This window comes from Thermobia domestica, chromosome 6 (genome assembly GCF_964235325.1).
Source record: "Thermobia domestica chromosome 6, izTheDome1.hap1.1, whole genome shotgun sequence".
In the NCBI taxonomy this organism is placed as follows: Eukaryota; Metazoa; Arthropoda; class Insecta; order Zygentoma; family Lepismatidae; genus Thermobia; species Thermobia domestica.
In genome coordinates, this window is record NC_137459.1 from 172,391,761 (window position 1) to 172,409,914 (window position 18,154).

General features: G+C 30.5%; 1 protein-coding gene across 50 annotated transcripts in view; it reads right to left on the reverse strand.

Moving 5' to 3' along the window:
• bt (projectin protein bent) overlaps positions 1–18,154 on the reverse strand; it is a 437,567-nt gene that overhangs the window by 227,451 nt on the left and 191,962 nt on the right. For all 50 annotated transcript variants that reach the window (XM_081762406.1, XM_081762402.1, XM_081762405.1 and 47 more), the window contains 4 exons: positions 13,183–13,247; positions 11,714–11,885; positions 8,813–8,949; positions 275–361 (listed from right to left, as the gene is read on the reverse strand). In XM_081762406.1, coding sequence (XP_081618532.1) covers positions 275–361; positions 8,813–8,949; positions 11,714–11,885; positions 13,183–13,247 — 461 coding nt within the window. The remainder of the gene's footprint in view (positions 1–274; positions 362–8,812; positions 8,950–11,713; positions 11,886–13,182; positions 13,248–18,154) is intronic.

Genomic DNA, 18,154 nt, shown 5'->3' on the forward strand with positions numbered 1-18,154 from the left:
ATCATATTTACATTAATGGCAATGTTTTCCAGAAAGTAAGACAAGACATGGAGATAAGAGAGAAAGTGCTTTGCCGCACTCAACTGAACAAATAGAAGTAGGAAGTCCACTCACAAGGTTAATAACACAACACGATAAGAGTAGTGCGAAAATGAGATAAAGAAATGAAAGCAGTTCAAGAGAAAGAGACAGCAAGAGAGAGACAGATTTATAATGTGACCTATATATATATAGATATATATAGTTATCTGAATATAGGCCAATTTAATCCAACCTCCTTCTTCTCAATGTGATGAAGAACTGGCCAATCAGGTATAAGTTCAGCCAAGGACGGCCTCCTCGACGGTGGTTTCTCACTAGTCTAAAACACAAATTAAAATTTGTCAAATACGTCATCTGGAGAACTGAAATTATTATGGAAAGCGGTTTGTATTTGTTATTGGTCATTAATTCATTAATTTTGATTAATGTAGCAATAATTGTAATTATTATGAAAGATATATTATTAATATTAATGTTTTAATCATTAATGTTACGAATATTATCGTAATTATTACTATTACAACTGAAATTCATGCAATAGACAAGCAGTTAAATTTGAATGACTAGAAAAGGATTGGGAAATATTTTTAAATTACGCATCAAAAGTTAAAAAAAAACATATTAATTTGTTTTAAAAATACTATTAAACTAGCAAAATATTTTTTAAATTATCCATAGTGAAAAATTTTAAACTGTAGTTTAAATAATTATGTGTGTTATTGAGGTAATTTAAGATGCTAATATTTAAAATAAATTAACAGGAATCTCCAATGAAAAATGTAGCATTTATTAAGATTTAAAGTAATATTTTTGATATACTGTATATTTAGATTTATTACAATAGTTTTTTCTGCTAAATAGACCTCTTACTGGCAAATTAATGACCTCTACAAATCAATATTAAATGTAATATTAATTTTATTTTGGTGTTAGAGTAAGGGAACCAAGAGTGAGAAAATACAAATTACATTCGTTTTATACTTTAGAGAGTTACATAGTGAACTGGTAAACTTCAAAACTAGTAATTCAATTTTACTATTTTAAGATGGTGACACAAATATCAAATTCAAAATGAATATTCATAATTGATTTAATATGAAGACATTCTTAAGCTTAGCTTTAGTGCAGCGTCAAGGAACATAAATGTATATATGTATGTAGTATAAATATTTGTTACAAAATTAACTTTTTTTTACTATAACATTGAAAAAAAATATATTGTTTGAGATATAGTTGAACTAGAAATGAATATTTTGTATTTTTCTTCTCGAGTTTATTCAAAAAAATATTGACCAGTGCATTGAAAATATATTGTCTTGTCGCATATTGTATCGTAAAGGCTAAAATAACAGATTTGCAAACTTGAAGCTTGTCGTTTCTTTTAGCAACGAAATTATATGAGGCGAGAACCTACAGCTTAACGTGGTGTCTAAATCACATTAGCTTCCACCAGGAATCGAATTCAAGTCTCCCACGCCAAAGACGCATACACTCACCATATAGCCACGAGGAAACGACTAAGGAATAGAGATAGTGAAATTGTGTCATGAATGAAGTAAGCAGGTTTATTAATAGTGGTGCTAAATATATTGAAACTTTGAAACTCTCTTAATCTCTCTCTCTCTCTCTCTATATATATATATATATATATATATATATATATATATACCGAGCAAGCGTAGACTACTGACTAGTATTATCCTTACTTCGTACTCAGAAATCTCGGTTTCGAATTCATTGATCTGTGATCCTGAATGAGAATTTTCTGGGGTTTCCTTAGTTTTCACGCGAATGGCGAAATGATGACTTTAAGTAAAGGGAACAACATCGCTCGAGTCGCTTTCCCATTTATCGTTGTTTTTTTTATTATTCAAGTTTAACTAGGCCTCGAAGGGCAATATGTACAACAGGATTTTCTGGTATGTGTCGGAACATACTGTGTCTACAGCGATGTGAAGCTAAATATTCTTATAATGTAGATGTGCAGACTATCCAACTGCAAGGCTACGAGTACAGCACTCTGCAATTTTTTATATATCTTTATTAAGTTAAAATATACCCTATATCTAATCCCATGATTTTACTTTTATTATTATTTAAAAACAGATTAATTGTGTAAAATATTAGTTTTAAATTGTGGGTATTATATCAAATCGCACTTCACTTGGTTACTGTTTTACTTTAAAAACCTGCTCAACAGATTGATGCTGTCATAGAAAACACATAAGCTACAAAAAAAATGAAAGAATTTACCACTCAATATTAAGTGACGAAATACGTATTTATTAACTGCATATGACTTTTCTCAAATTACAACATCGGTTAAACGTTTGACGTATCATTTTATGTGTAACCTTTACGCTCTAGGCTAACAGTATATCTTTGTAAGCATTCTATTTACACATTCCCTTCAAAGTTTTCCCTATTTTAAATGTAAAGCTCTATCGTAATCAATTGATAAGAAACAGCGCATTTTCTTTGTTTCCTTTTGCAATACATACTACATGGTTTCACATGTTTCCGGGATTCATTTGTTATAAAAGAAGTCATCATTTATGTTTTAAAATTGTTGACCTATCTTCTCTACCATATATATGTTCTTTAATACTAAGTCACGTCAAATAAAAAATATGATGACGTCCTCCGGAATCTTCATGTAACCTCCTATAATTCTACATTGTCAATTACAATTGAAGTCATAAAGTTTGTAATTATGCCTCTAGTCATTTTCTCAATTATATTCACTACAAAAGCATTTGCTTTTGTCTAAAGCTTTGACTTGATTTCTCACAAGATTCTACTCCCTAGTGGTTATCAACTTTTTAGTCTTTCACTAGTAAGTTTTTTGAGATTATAGAATTATTGTTAGTTTCGATGAATAATTTATTAGGAACTCAATAGTTTGAACTACCAAAATTTGAAGAAGACGTTTTTGTCCTACGTTAAGAATCCTTGGTAGTTTAGTTATTCATGTATACATTCAGGTAATACAAAATGGATGAATACTTACGAATGGTGCATTTGAATCAAATTGAAACAATTTCACTGTAAGTAAAATATTTTTGCTAAAGACTTGATAAATGGGTTGTTATTAGAAACAATACATATATTATTAGTAGTGTACATTTATGAAATAAATTTGTGTGCCTACTAAAAATGATTGGAAAACCCATATTATTATTTAGCAGAAAGTTTGCAGATTGAATATAAAAATCAAATTTTGCCATGTGTGTAAAAAATATGGAAGTAAGTAATGATGTTTAAATAATGCACTGAAGAACATAGATAACAAAATAGACAGAATAAGATGAAGATATATGAAACAGAGAAAATAGAAACAATGAAAATGTAAGACTAGTAAGTCAGTCAGTTGAATCCGATTAAGAATTCACTAAAATTGATTGAGTTTAATTAGTCACGACAGTTGTTCTGTTTATAATTGAGTGGATATCTGATATTTTTAAATGGATGTCAATCGTTCAAACATGTATATTTTAGTAATTTACTTTCATATTATATTGTTTTACTTTCATATTATCTTGTTATAGTTCGATGCAATGCTTGACATAGAAGACCATGTATATTAAGAATTATTTCAATAAAGTACCGAAATTATCCAGCAGAACGCTATTTAAATGCTTAGTATCTTTTTGGTATTTGATTCATGATTATCTTCAGTTTATAAAAGTGCATCATAAAACATTGCAACCAAGTTCTCTTTTACTCCCTTTTAGTTTATGTTTTGGCTTTTAGCATTGAAGAAATTATATCCATTAGCTACTTTCATTGAATAGTAGTTTGCCATTGAGTTTTCTTTTTTTGCATATAGGTTATATGCCTATTTTATTATACATGTTACATGAAAAACATCATTTAACTTCTAAGTTTTATGGTAAATGCAGGCAGCGGGTAAAATGATACTACGTTTCATATACTATAGTTGACTCAATAAAAATACTTCTAACTTTACAAGTTTTCATTCATCTCACGTTCAATATTCAGTAAGTTTGTGTTTGAATATTGAGAAACCTAAATTGTGGACTTTAAGATATTGTATATCTTGTTGTATTTTTAAAATTATTTGGTGGTTTTGTATTTTTAAATGATTATAAAATATGCGAATGTACTGCATTATAGGGTGTGATTATTTTGTGTAAAGTTCCTTGACACTGCAATCCGCTTTGAACAATTTAATCTTAAAAGAATATGTAAGCCGAGTTTCGAATTCTTACTACGAAAATTATCAGCGGGATTTGAAATAGAAAAGTATATTAGTACAAGTGTACTATAGGAAGTTTTTCATTTTCGTGATTATTATCTCTCTAACCATCACTAAAGTTTCTCTCTAGATTTAATACTTAAAAAAACAATGAGTATAGTATACATCATAATTATCTCTTATTTAAATTAAAAAGAAATATTATATCATAGCTGTCCTAAATTGAATATATAACCAAACTATATATATGTGTGTGGATAAAGAGAACAATTTGTATGTAGATGATTTTAAATTTGAGAAAATTATTTTGGAGACCCCTGTTTCTGTTAAAGGTAATTTTAGGTAGGAAAGCATGTAATATTCTATTTAGTTATGTCAAGCCATTATTCGATTTGTATTTAAACAAATTAGAAAGGGTGTGCGAACCTTCAGAAGTGAGGGGTCCACCATAACGAGTTTGGGCCAATCAGTAATTATTTCCTGCAGATCTGTACGTCTTCGTTTTCCAAAAACATCCTATAACCATTGAATGTAAAAAGATGCCTAACTTTAGTGTTTAACGCAACATTATTTTTATAATTGGTACTGTTTGTTTCATGATTTTCAAAAAGGAACTTATTTAAAACTTTTAATGTATTTTATCAAACAATATTTTACTTTATATTACAATAAAATTACTAATTAAAAATGACAGTATTAAATTACTTCAATTATAATATTCATTTTTATTATATTAAATTACTAGACGAATGTAACTGATGAAATTATTATTTCAATATAGAAGTGTATGAAACTAATTACTATAAATATTTTTATAATTAAAATATTAAAGATATACTTAAAAGTGAAATCTTATGTGTATTTATGATGTGGTAAAAAGAAAGTTTTTTTTTTTTTTTAAATTTAGGATGGTAGAAAAGGATTTGAAAGACCACTCATAGTAACAAATATTATAAGATTGAAAAAGGATATAAAGATGAGCCTCCAGAAAGTAGTTAAAATTAGTCTAAACATAATGGTTATTAAAGCAAATGTTACTTTGTTAATATTGATCTCGCTTAGAGCACACGCTGCATACATATTTTACTAGAATTAACATTAGAAAGTCAATGAAATAACGAAAAAGATTTCACACAGTAGATTGTGGTTCCAAGTAATTTAAATAAGCATGCTTTTAATTCTACTATAAGTATCGTCAATCTACCTAATACATCTTATATCTGTCTATCTCTACCTATCTCATTATCCATCGTCTAACAGGTGTTTTGTACAAATGAATGCAGTCGCAGTCATATTGTGTTCATACAGCCAAATATACATATACACGTTAAGAGAAACAACATTACTGGAGTTTTAATTAATACTAACAAAATATTTATTTAAGTACCTATTGCTCTAAATGAGTTTAAACTATTTGAAATAAAAACAGAGGGGTATACACTACACAACACATGACAGAGCAACAGAAGGCATTAACAACACAACACATAAGAACATTAATCACATGAAGGGTTGTAAAAAAATGAAAATAAATATATTATATATATATATATATATATATATATATATATATATATATATATCCCAAACCTATACTTATGTCTATATATATATATATATAGTATACACAGAGAAAGATATAGAAAGTACTGCACCTAGAATAACCCTTAAAATGTTTGGAGTATCTTCGTTGAAGTTTGGACATTTACATGGCAAAAGAGACTGACTAAAAACCTTGCCTAGGCTTCAGTTATGAATTTTAAGCAAACAATATTTATTGTATGATTAAAAAGATAAATTTATTTTCATAATGATTGTTACTAGTGCAAGCATTTGGAGAACGGAAACTTGTGATAATAAGTAAATTTAGACGTTTATATGATATGAGTTACAACAAACATTTAAAACCTAGAAATGTTAATTATATGGGTCCCTGTTATTTGTGTATTTATTTTTAAAAAACTTAAAAAGAAACTAAAAACAGAAAAGGGGTTTCAGACAAATAAAATTTTGAAAGTAAATTTCTTAATTATTTCGAACACATGCATTTATTTAGTAGTTAGCATCTACTTAAGCAATTATAACGATTTTTGTTTATTCTATTTATTATAAAATTACATTTGTGCAGACTTTGGCCATCATACGTTTATGGTTGCTAATATCTATATAGATTTATCAATCAATTTTCAATATTCATTGGAAAGAAGTACAATAGAGTGAATGAGATATCCAAATGGAAAATTATGTTAAAGGGTGATGTACAAAATATTTTTAAGACTTACACTTTTGACAAAATGAAAGGAGGGTAACTTTAATGCTGTTATTGCAATGTAGTTCTCATGACAAGATTTTACGGAAAAAGATATTACAGAGAATATTCATCGTAGTCATACGAGTCGTTAATTTGAAAGAAATGTTTATTCTCGCATAAATAGATTCATGCTGATAAAATAATTATTGATATTAGTATTGAAATCTGTTTTAATTATATGTCTCAAAAATATTTCATGCTGGCAGTGCTTCACGGCAATAGATTTTCTGTAGGATAATGGATGTTACAGTGTACAGTATTCTATTTGGACAATTACTAGCAACAAAAATGAAAGTTTTTCAAACAATTTCATACGGTGTTATGACTCCATTTTCTTTTTTGAACATTGATTTTCTGGTAAAAAGTATCTTTTCAGTTGTTTCTAGTGAATGATTGATCGAGGTGCAACTACGTAAGCTTTACATCGAAATGTAAACCTGTATAATATTATACTTGAATTCCATAGATACACGAATGCCGAATAAAAATACTTTAATTTGTTATCATAAAGTGAGATACAATTGTTTGTTTCACATTAGGATATCGAAAAATACTCAGCGAATTTTCTGAACGCATATTAATTTTTAACATTAACAAATAAACATATCTTTAAGATATTGAGTTTATGTGTTGATACAAATAATTCGGGTAGATTCAATAATTGAGTGTTACACAGAATATGTTTTAATTATACATTTTTAACACATAGAACTTCTTTCAGTTCCGTAATGTATAGTATCCAATAATTAACAAAATAGAAAATGCTTTAGTGACGTTTAGTAATGTTTGAGGTATGAAAGAGCCTTGTTCAATGAAAATCGTTGCACAGTGGAAAATATAAGCTTTTTTAAACGTTCATGAAAATTCAACAAATGCTTTCTTTCTAGAAACCAAAGTCTGCACTCTTAATTCAGTAGATAATTACTATTATTGGGGAATTATAAGGAGACTCATCCTTATAAATCCTTTATAAGTGTAATTTATGTATATATATTTCGTTTCTAAGTTTTCAGAATCATTAGGATTGGAATTAAAGTGTTTTTATTTAAAGGAATGGAAATTGTTGGATTATAGGTATAGTTTGACGAAGGTTTTTAGCTTTTCCGTTTAAAATATATATAATTAGGACAACGTTGGCTACCTTTAACCAACTCCAATTTGATATACTTTTCTTTGATGCAGGTATTCTACAGATTACTTGGCCTTCTACTTTGACAATAACGAACCCCTCGTCGTCCTCGAATAAACCAGTTTCTAAAGTTTCAGCTGGCTGCAAGGAATCAATCATAACATGACTAATTTCACGTTTAATTGGTGAGTCAGATGTCATATAACACTTAGCACACATATATAGAACATACACAGAACGATACATGATCCCCTTTCTTCATGTTAAATCAGCTAGAAAAGTGAAATTAGGAGCACAAAGTTATAATATTACGTCAAATAAACGAATGTATTTGGTTAAAAAGACCCAACTCAACTCACCGAGAATCATGCAGATTTTCAAAATCTTCTGATCGTTATTATTTTCATTTCTTGATGAGGTATGTACAACTTTAAACCTATTAGTGGATTTAATGTATTTTTATTACATGTTTAATTAATGAAAGAACCTAGGCAAGGTTCTGATATCTGAAGTATTGATAATATTAAATTAATATAGACAGATAACACAGAAGAATGAAGAAAGCCCATGAAGTAGTAAGAACTTGAGATTCACATGAACAGATAAGGAAATGAAAAAGTCATATACACTATCTAAGACGGAACGACATAAATTGAGAACTCTTTCTTGGACATCGTTGTGTCATTGTTGTCCTGGCAAAACTCTAGAAAGGAAAAAACCAGCTACAACATAATTTCTTTTGTGAAATAGAAAAGTAACAAATCTCAATATAAATGACATTCAGTACCATATGCGCCAAAACATATTTTTAATTAGTCTAATCAAATGACATTATAAATATCACACTGCTGAAACTATTAAGTATTTTTTCTACAAAAACTTAAGTCTGCTATCTAAAACTTAAAAATACTTAAGGACAAAATTGAAACTTATAGAAACTTCGTAATATTGATTGTAACTTAAATAAGTATAGTAGCAACAATGATATTTTTTCAGCCGAATTAAAATATTTTAGTTACAACAAGAAATTTGCCGAAATAAATATGAGAAATTATTTACTGTTTTTCTACAGATATAAATGGATTATAGATATGTATGTATATATGATTACCTTTTCCACTTTTTTAAGTGTTGGCACTGGTTTTTCAACTTCTTTGAGATCACCCCAGTCCGGGTCTTCCTTGTCTTTGCCCCATTTAGCATATTTCCTTTTCTTTAACATTGCTCGGAAATCCATACCGCTGGAATCTATCAAGAAAGAAGAAGAAAAGAAGTCAAATATCTAAAGTATTACAGTTCTATAGTGAAACAACATTAAATAGAACAGGATAAGTAACTATTAAGGAAAGTACTTCCATAGTTATCAAACTAATAGAAAACAGCGAAATACAACTTAACTTCTTACTACGGCACTGTACCTAGACCAATCATGTATTCGTTACATAATTTGTGATATATAACTTGCAAATCGTTTCCAGAGAACTTCTAAACTATGCAGTGCAACACTCTATTACGTTAGCGATGATGGAGGAAATATGCGACAAACTCGCTGCTCTGAAAATGACAGTAATTGATCAATAATGTTCAAGCCTGGAAATTAAGCAGGACAGCAGAGGTATTGAAGTTAATGGCATGCTTTACATCATTGATAAAATCCAGTAAAACTATTTAGGATTTGTTTTTATGGTTGAAACATGTCTTCTTGACAATGATTTCATAATGTTTCTAGTATTACGTATAGATGCAAAATACAGAGTTTTTATTCCCAACTAACATTTCCCTTAAAAGAGCTAATCTCGTGTTACTAGTGTCTAACTTCATTTGTACTATGGTCAATTACAATGAGGACTACTTCTCAGAAGAAGTAATTAGCAGCATTTTCGCTAAAATGTCTTTCTACAGACCAAGAAATCACAAACAAAAGAAAGTTTCGCGGAACTCATTGACGCAAATATCTAAACAAGTAATCTGAGGATCAGCAAGTATTGTATTAAAGCAATAATGCTGTTAAACGATAACTGAAGTGGTCATTCGTGCGTATAACATATTAAAAAGCGATGTTGTTTGCAAGCATCACGGTCAACCAAAGGGTTAATATTCCCCTAAACCACACCTGAACAAATCTGTCTCTTTGTATTGCGCATTGACATCTTGGAAGATTGCGTCAAGGTCACAGATCTACATCTCTACCACATGATGCACCTGGTCACTTAAAATGTCTACATAATCACTGATGGCAACTCATACGTTGAAATACATAATCAAAGAAGAGGAATAATGAGTGGAAACGAAACCTAGCTTAGAGAGATCGCTGAATATTGAAGAGGATGATTACAAATAACCATAGAACTAATGAGGCAGAACAGACTGAAGAACTCAATCAGCATCTGGAGCGACCTTTGTTTACACTCACAGTTGAGCCAGGTGTGAATAACTTCAACATTTATGATTGAGTCTCGATTTCAAACCCCCCTGATCACTATCACCAACGCAATGACACACAAATCATGGTGCTGAGAACATAAAACATGAACCTACGATGATTGAAATAAAGTAATGTGGTCAGATGAATAATTTTTCTCCTTGTTTCCGTCAGAGTGACCGGGCTTTATATGACAGATGCTCAAAGAGACGTGTGCTTCAATCTACCAACTTCCTACCGTTAAACATAGCAGTTACTTTTGTTAATGTGGGCTGCAATTTTATGATATTACGTTGATCCTATTACTCTTGAAGGACTACCACCAATAATTACGTGAGAATTTTAGGTGATCAGGTTATATCCTACGGCATGCACGTTCTTCCTTAACAACGATGCAGTATTCAAAATGAAAATGCGTTAACACGTACAGACAGATCTGTACAGGCGCGGTTTTGAGGAACATCAGCATGTCCAGAAGTAAGTTGCTTCCCTGAACAATACACAGTCATATGTTCGAGAAACTTTCTCAGTCACAGTCAGCTCATGTGGGGCAAATTGTCCTATTTATATTGTTTTCTTTCACCTGCTGGATAAGTTGGTAGAGGTGATGATGAATAGTTTCTGTACTACAATTGAATGCTTTTACCAATACTTTACATGTTTGGCCACTATTTGCTTAACATTTATTTTGACTCCTCTTTGTCTATGGTTTATGAAAGTTGACGTGAAAGGTCCTGGATGGACTAATCGCCGATGTTACTAAACCTAAGTTATATTGTGTACCCATTTTCAATATCCCACCATAATGCATACTTAGCATTTTTCGTTTCAGTAGCGTTTGTTCCGAGTTTAAGCTCGTTAAACACACACGCTGTATATAGCTGTTTCCTATTTGACAGGCTTTCACTGATGTTCCTATTTAACTGCAGCGGCCAAAACCAGCAGACGACAAGAGCACTCACCAACGCCTTACCTTTCTCTTTTTCCTCGCCTCGAAACGAGAAATATAGGGAGTGCATGAAGTGTCACCACATAGAAATCAGATGAAAGATTTTTGGGTAGAAAACAATTCATTTTTTGAAAATTGAAGGCTTGAGGAGAAAAGAGTTACATGTTATACATTTATTGAAATTTCATTTTCACTCCCAACTTGTAATTTATACATATGTTCCACAATTTGGCATCATAATTTATAACATCTATTGTATAACAGAAAAATAAAAACAAAATTTTCTGATATTTCTACTTAAATAACCCTTAGAAAATTCAATATTTTCGTCGAATTGCTTTACAAGACCTTTAAGAGAAAAAGAATGCGCTATTTTGAAAAGCTATAATTATACTACCCATTACTTTAAATATTTTTAAAAGACTTATATGATTATGTATAGATTCTATAAAATAAAAGACATCTAACAAAGGAATATTTTTGGAATGGTTCTCTTTGTGTGTTTATTAACGAAAAAATGACTTGTTTTCTGGTCATCTGAAAGATATTTAAACTTTGTTGAGTAGTGTACAAAAAAACCGTATTCAATAAAATAAAAATTCAACAAAATATGAAATAAAGAAAATTTGGAAATTACTTACCGGATACGAACAATGTCATTTGAGCGGAATCTTCACCATGTTCGTTGCTGACAACAATTTTATATTGACCTTCATCATTTGGTTTAGCCTTCCTGATACACAGTGTAATAGAGTTTGTTTCTCCATCTGTCAGGAATTTAAATCGACCTCCCTCTATAATTTCTGATACACCCTAGAACAACAGAGATTATTCATGCATCGAATCCACCACTCGACTATAAATAACATGTGAATGCCAATATGAGAAGTGACATTATATTTTAATATAGTAATACCATTACAATCATGTTCATGAAATACAACGTGTAGCTAGAAATGTAATTAATGCTAGTCAAAATTGTCGTTGTTTAGAATTGGTATTAACAAGTTGACATTTCTTTCCTCTTTGCAGTCATATTTCAATTTTTACAATTAGAAAAAAAAATTTCCTTTGTGAAAACTGATGATAAAAATATTTCAAATGAATGCACTGTAAGAATTAAAAGTTTTTCTCCTACTACTTGACCTTACTTGAAATACAGATAAGATCTTTCTTTGGTTTCTCTATTAACATCTGCTAATAAGCAAATTTAAATATCTCTAAATATTGACGAAACTTGTATTAATTAATACAATTATATTTTTCTGAAGAGGAAAGGTTTAAGATGACATAAATACAACATTATTAATACATGTATATTATTAAAGAAATGATCATATTGCTCAGAATATAACCTAACAGCACAGAACATTTTCGTTGTAATACTACCTATTACAGAGCTAGGACAATAGTATCGTAACTGCAAGACCAATATTCCAAACAATTACAAGCGAATCTAAGGGAAGATACGAACTATGTTCAATTCTAATAGATGGGGTAATATATCAATTTGCATTCGTATGTGTCATCGTCATAAGTGTCCTACCATCATTAGCAAATAACTTGTCATAAATTGATAAGCAACCACAGATTACAATAATCAAGTAACCTCTTCTTGCATTGATTAAGTATATTATTATAATTTTTTTTTTACCTTTTTACTTTAGTAGACTAACAATAATCTCTTGTATACAATTCTAGTTTCATGAAATAAAAAACAGAAAGTACCGTTTAAAGAAGCGGTATATATTTCTTACATAAACACTATATATATATATATATATATAGTATATAAGGTAGAGTTATATATAAATAATAACTCACTAAGAAGAAAAGAGAGAGATGAACTTCTTGCATTGTTGTGTGTCTATAGACAGTTTTTGAATAAAGAAATCTATCATTATAATATTAAAGTTTGACTTATTGTTGAAAATGGAATATGAATAAACGTAGCAAAAATGAACAAAAAAAAGTTTCGTAAGATTTTAATTGCCTTTCGTAATAATTTTTGGTACCATTGGAAACACTTGCTATCTATCGTTAAAGAAAACAATAAAAGTGGAATGTTCTTGGACGTAAATGATTTATGCTAAATATGTAAACAACTTACCTTATAGAACTTAAACGTTGGCGGTGGATTACCCTCTACTTGTACAGTAAGGTAAGCAGTTTGATCTGTAAAGGTAAAACAGATCTATGAGTATATTTTACATCTATATACGTTAAAGTAAAATTTGTGTAAGTTGAGAATTATGACTCAAAATGATTGTGCGTCCCTAGTACAATGCCCTATCTTGCATTTTTTAACGATGTTTTTACACTTCAACATTTATCTGCCTATGTGAGGAAATACAATTATACTTTATAACTACCAAATTTACAGATGTCATGTAAATTAAAAGAAATGTTTTAGAACATTTACTTCAATCAAGAGGAATTACTTTTATTATTATTATTATTATTATTATTATTATTATTATTATTATTATTATTATTATTATTATTATTATTTGTTTTTAACTTAAATTTGTTTGCTTCGCATATTTGGGAAAGCCATTTCTTCTAGTGCAGTTCCTAGTGTTACTAATTTCGAAATAGACATATTGTGTACTGTTTTATGAAATATGAAGATAACATAACTTTATAAACAGAGAGCATACCGCATAATTTTTCATCATTGAACAGAACATTAGAAACACAATATTACCAATATAACATTTACGTAAATAACTACTTGATACTGACCTTGGACCTACTTATAATTTAACATTAGTATTTGGTAGCTTATTTTATAATTACATTGAACTATGTAGATGAAATTGACAATTTCCTCCTTCTTATTTATTGTCGTTTTGCATTTTCAAGTTTCAGAAATATATCAGACAAACACTTGAAGATAAAAGTGAATAAAATCTTTAGTTTGGTGTTTTACAATAATGATCTGTACGTTGAAGAAGATGGATAATTAAGGGAAGTAGGGCTGAAATAATTGGTGGAACAGAGTGGAAAGTAACGGGAAATTGAGGGACAAGATGATAGCAGCATAAGGTTATATGGCCATGTTCACCACATATTTGCTAACAATTAAAGAACATAAAAGGCATGAAAACATTCAAGAAATACCTGAGATAATCTCATTTACTGTTCATATTATTAAAAAGTCTTCAGAAATTGAACAATGAGCTAATTTGTTACATGACAAATATCCGGACTCGAGCCCAAAGAACACTCAAGTCAAATAATTTACCCAGTGAATGGAGACAAGTCGGAAGTATTTTTAACACGCAACTGGACTTTCAATATTCTGCTTTGAAGCAACGAAGCGTATTAAGATAACGTTTTCTTTCCTCATTTGTTTTCCATGTTGAAAAAATAGAACAAGAAAAAGGAAATATTAAATAATGGTACTAATATTATAATAATTAGAGACCCAGAAAACATATTCCCTTATCAACTTTATATTTCACAGTCGATGCAGAAAATAGGAAAAAAACGTTAAAAATAAAACACCTTACAACCCATTATGGAACTTTTAAAGGGACACCATACAGACAAGAGTGTCTAGAGTCATCGACTCAGGCACTGTCTAGCATCATGGTATGATTAGACATGAACTCAAGTCATTGACATAGGGTTAATACCTCTTAAACTTGAGGCTGTTAAGGTGTAAGTGTGTGGATGAGATATGAACCTAGCACCTCTGGTATATGGTTTATTCACTTGTACGTTAAACTGGGTTCATTTGCGAATATGAATGTGTGAATGAAATTTGAATATTAGTACCTCTGGCTCAGGGCTAAAAATCTCTAATTAGTTAAACTAGGGTCACTTCTGAACATTAATGACTGGATATGTGTGTGATTATTCCCAGAGACAACCGCTGGCACAGAATTAAATTTTCCGCAAGGTTGGATTGAGAAATGGTGCTATAGCTAATCGTGAGTACCCATGAGTTCTGTATGCAAAATCACCCTTATCGAACAAGAAAACAACATATAATTTGGTCGCCAATTAATAATTAACAACAGATTAAACAAAATACACAACATTGTCTACTTCCATGCTTCTTTCATGATAAAAATTGATGGTCCTTCGTACAGGTCAAAAGGCACTTTCCATTTTTCTGCATAGCATGTGCTTCTTGAAAAACGAAAATAACTGATAATTAATTATCGGGCAAATCAATTACCGGGTAAATAATGAACACTCTAGCAAAAGGGACATACCACTGTCTATTTCTATGATTCGTTAACTACATGTCCAAATCTCGTTGTTCTATCTGAAAGACAAAGGTTACAACTGGAAGAGAAAAATGCCGTGTTTTTTCTGCATAAAAACTGCCTTTTAACAAATAAAATATCCAATAATTAACTAATTAGCTATCAGATAATTAATGATCGGATCAATGAAAGTGATATATCATTATGTACCTACATTCTTTGTCTAGAAATATGTCTATTTTAACTGTTGATGGTGTTGGGCTAGCATGGCAGAGTCCGAAAATTAACTTTTCTCTTTTTACTACTTGGTGAAAGCGAGACAGGATTTTACTAGCTCTGTTCATTTTTTGCTCTTTTTAAAATTAATTTATCTCTGACAAGCCTCAGTTGATCTTACTTTTTTAAGTAGTGTTTTCTTCACTAACTTAGTCAAAATTTTACTTGGTGCATATGAAGCATATAATTTGACACCCTACATTTCATTGCACTTTTTTAAAAGAAATCACTTTTACAAAGATGATAGGAAATTTCTTGCTAGTTTTATTCGCATTTGAGCAGAAACTCAACTTAGTTTCTGTTGACCTCTTCTTATTGTATTCATTGATCTTGACCACAAATAATTAGAAAAATTCATCAATGGAGAGGTGAATTCATGGATTGACACATTTGGGGCATAGTCTCTGATTCTCCCTGTTTTAGCCAAATTTATCGAAAACAATTATTTTTAAGAAAAGTGTTCGAAATATTTTTACTTCAGTTTGGGTATTTCGGAACTTCTGCAATCTTACCGGCAGCAGACTTCAATCGCTGTCCAGTTTCTATTGACTGTGTCCACTTTTAACCTTTCTTACAAATACTTTAGTTTCTGGTCATTCTCTTCTCTCTAGAAAATTGTATTAAAGTATTTTTTGTTATGAATATTCTGGCTACATTCACAAAAATTGGAAGTAAAAATAATAATACAATACCGCTACTACTCTTGATTGATCGTCGAGGAGTTTGACAGTAAAAACAAAAGAATATTCGGATTTATTTTCTTTTCTCTGAAACTTGAACATTTTTTCGATGATTCTGGACTTAATGGAGATGATATTTATCCTTAGCCTTCAGTTAACAAGAAAACGTTTGGATTTGGCAGAAAAAAGAGCTTTTTTTATTTTCATTGTATTCAGCACGTCAAAGTAAGTGCTCAGGAAAATTTTTACAACTCAAATGCAATTGCTTAGGTAGAAAAATATATTAAAATCTTCCGGTCTTCACCAGATTTTCCTCTTTTGGAAAAATCATAGAATTTTATCTAGACGGATATAACTCAAGCACTACCTTCCCAACTGATCCAGTGACTAGTGCGTGTATCTTTGGTTTCTGGTTCAATTCCCGGTGGGAAAGCTCTAAAATTTTTACTTTCACATCATTCACTTTAATAATCATCAGTCTCGTTTAGCCTAAAGGGCATACCCATGTGATGTTAAACTAAAATAAATAAATAAATTATACACTGGACCGACCGTGGCCTATAGTTTTTGTAACTTGACGCAAATCTGTCATGATGGGGTTATACTCTTCCAGACACATGGAGCGGGCCGGACGCTGCCGCTGGGGACGCACGGAAATGAGGTGCTGGAGAGAGCCGCAAGCGTGGCAAGTTTGTAACTGTCTTAGATAGAAAGCATTATCTTTAATAGTATCGAAATGTGGGCGAGTAGGTTATATTTCTTAACGTCATCAAAAAATTCCTGTTTCCGTTATAAGTGTGAGTAGCGAACACTGTTTTCCAGATTCCATAATCAACACTTTTAATTTCACCATAATTGCTTAATACTGGAGACGTGTGCTCATTGGGAAAACCGAATGGCAGGTCGATAATTTTAATTCTCGTAAAATTGGCTTGTGTATCCGTAATATACACGTCACTGATAGATTGGTCAAAATGGGTAAAAGGTAATTTTTTTTGGAGACTTAGATATAAACTTATCGTAAATGTTTTTATTTTTGAATTGGACGAATATGTGGTATTCTTCATTATGGAAATGTAAGCCTTGTATATCGGAAAATATATCACGAAAGTGCACACAGAAGTATGTATGTAATTCAGCTGGACTGGGTTGTATCGTGCGGGTGGTTTTGTCAAGCTAAATTTTACACTTTTCTTGCTTAAAACCACTCCCACTGGAGACACAAACCACTGAAAAAATAACCTATAAGGTCCGGTTCAGCTAAAGTACTATATCGAACAAAAGTCGAAACATGCAAACAATTTCACTGTTTTCGGAGTTCAACTATCACTATCTACTCCCGGCAACAGCCAGTCACGAACTCCATATTGAAAGTTAGTGTTTGAACTATATGTGACCAAGTAAAATTCTACGATTTTTAAATACATTCTTCTGCCAAACCAATTGCGTTCAAGTTGTAAAAATTTGCATAAACACTTATATTAACATTCTAAATACAACAAAAGAAGAAAAATAAGTGTTTCTTTTTTGCTCCATTCAAACGTTCGCTTGTCAACTAATGTGTAGTCGATAATGTTATTGGCATTTAACAATTGATTCTTCATTTGGATCAACAGAAGAAATAATATTGGGATTAAAACAAAATTATAAAATACTTTTATAATTTTCATTGAATGTTATGAAATTCCCATGTTGTTGATTTTTTTTAAATTAGATTTTCTATATGATGTGTCAATCGGCCTTAGCCTTCAACGATGCCGACTCTTGGCCTTTAGCCCAATCAGTGTGCTGCAATTGAGGCTTTATTTGACTCAATACTGAGAAGTACGCTAAGATTGAAGTCCATCCAGGGAATGTATATTGCAACTTATGTAATTAGTCAATCCAACCACCATGATTGTGGCTA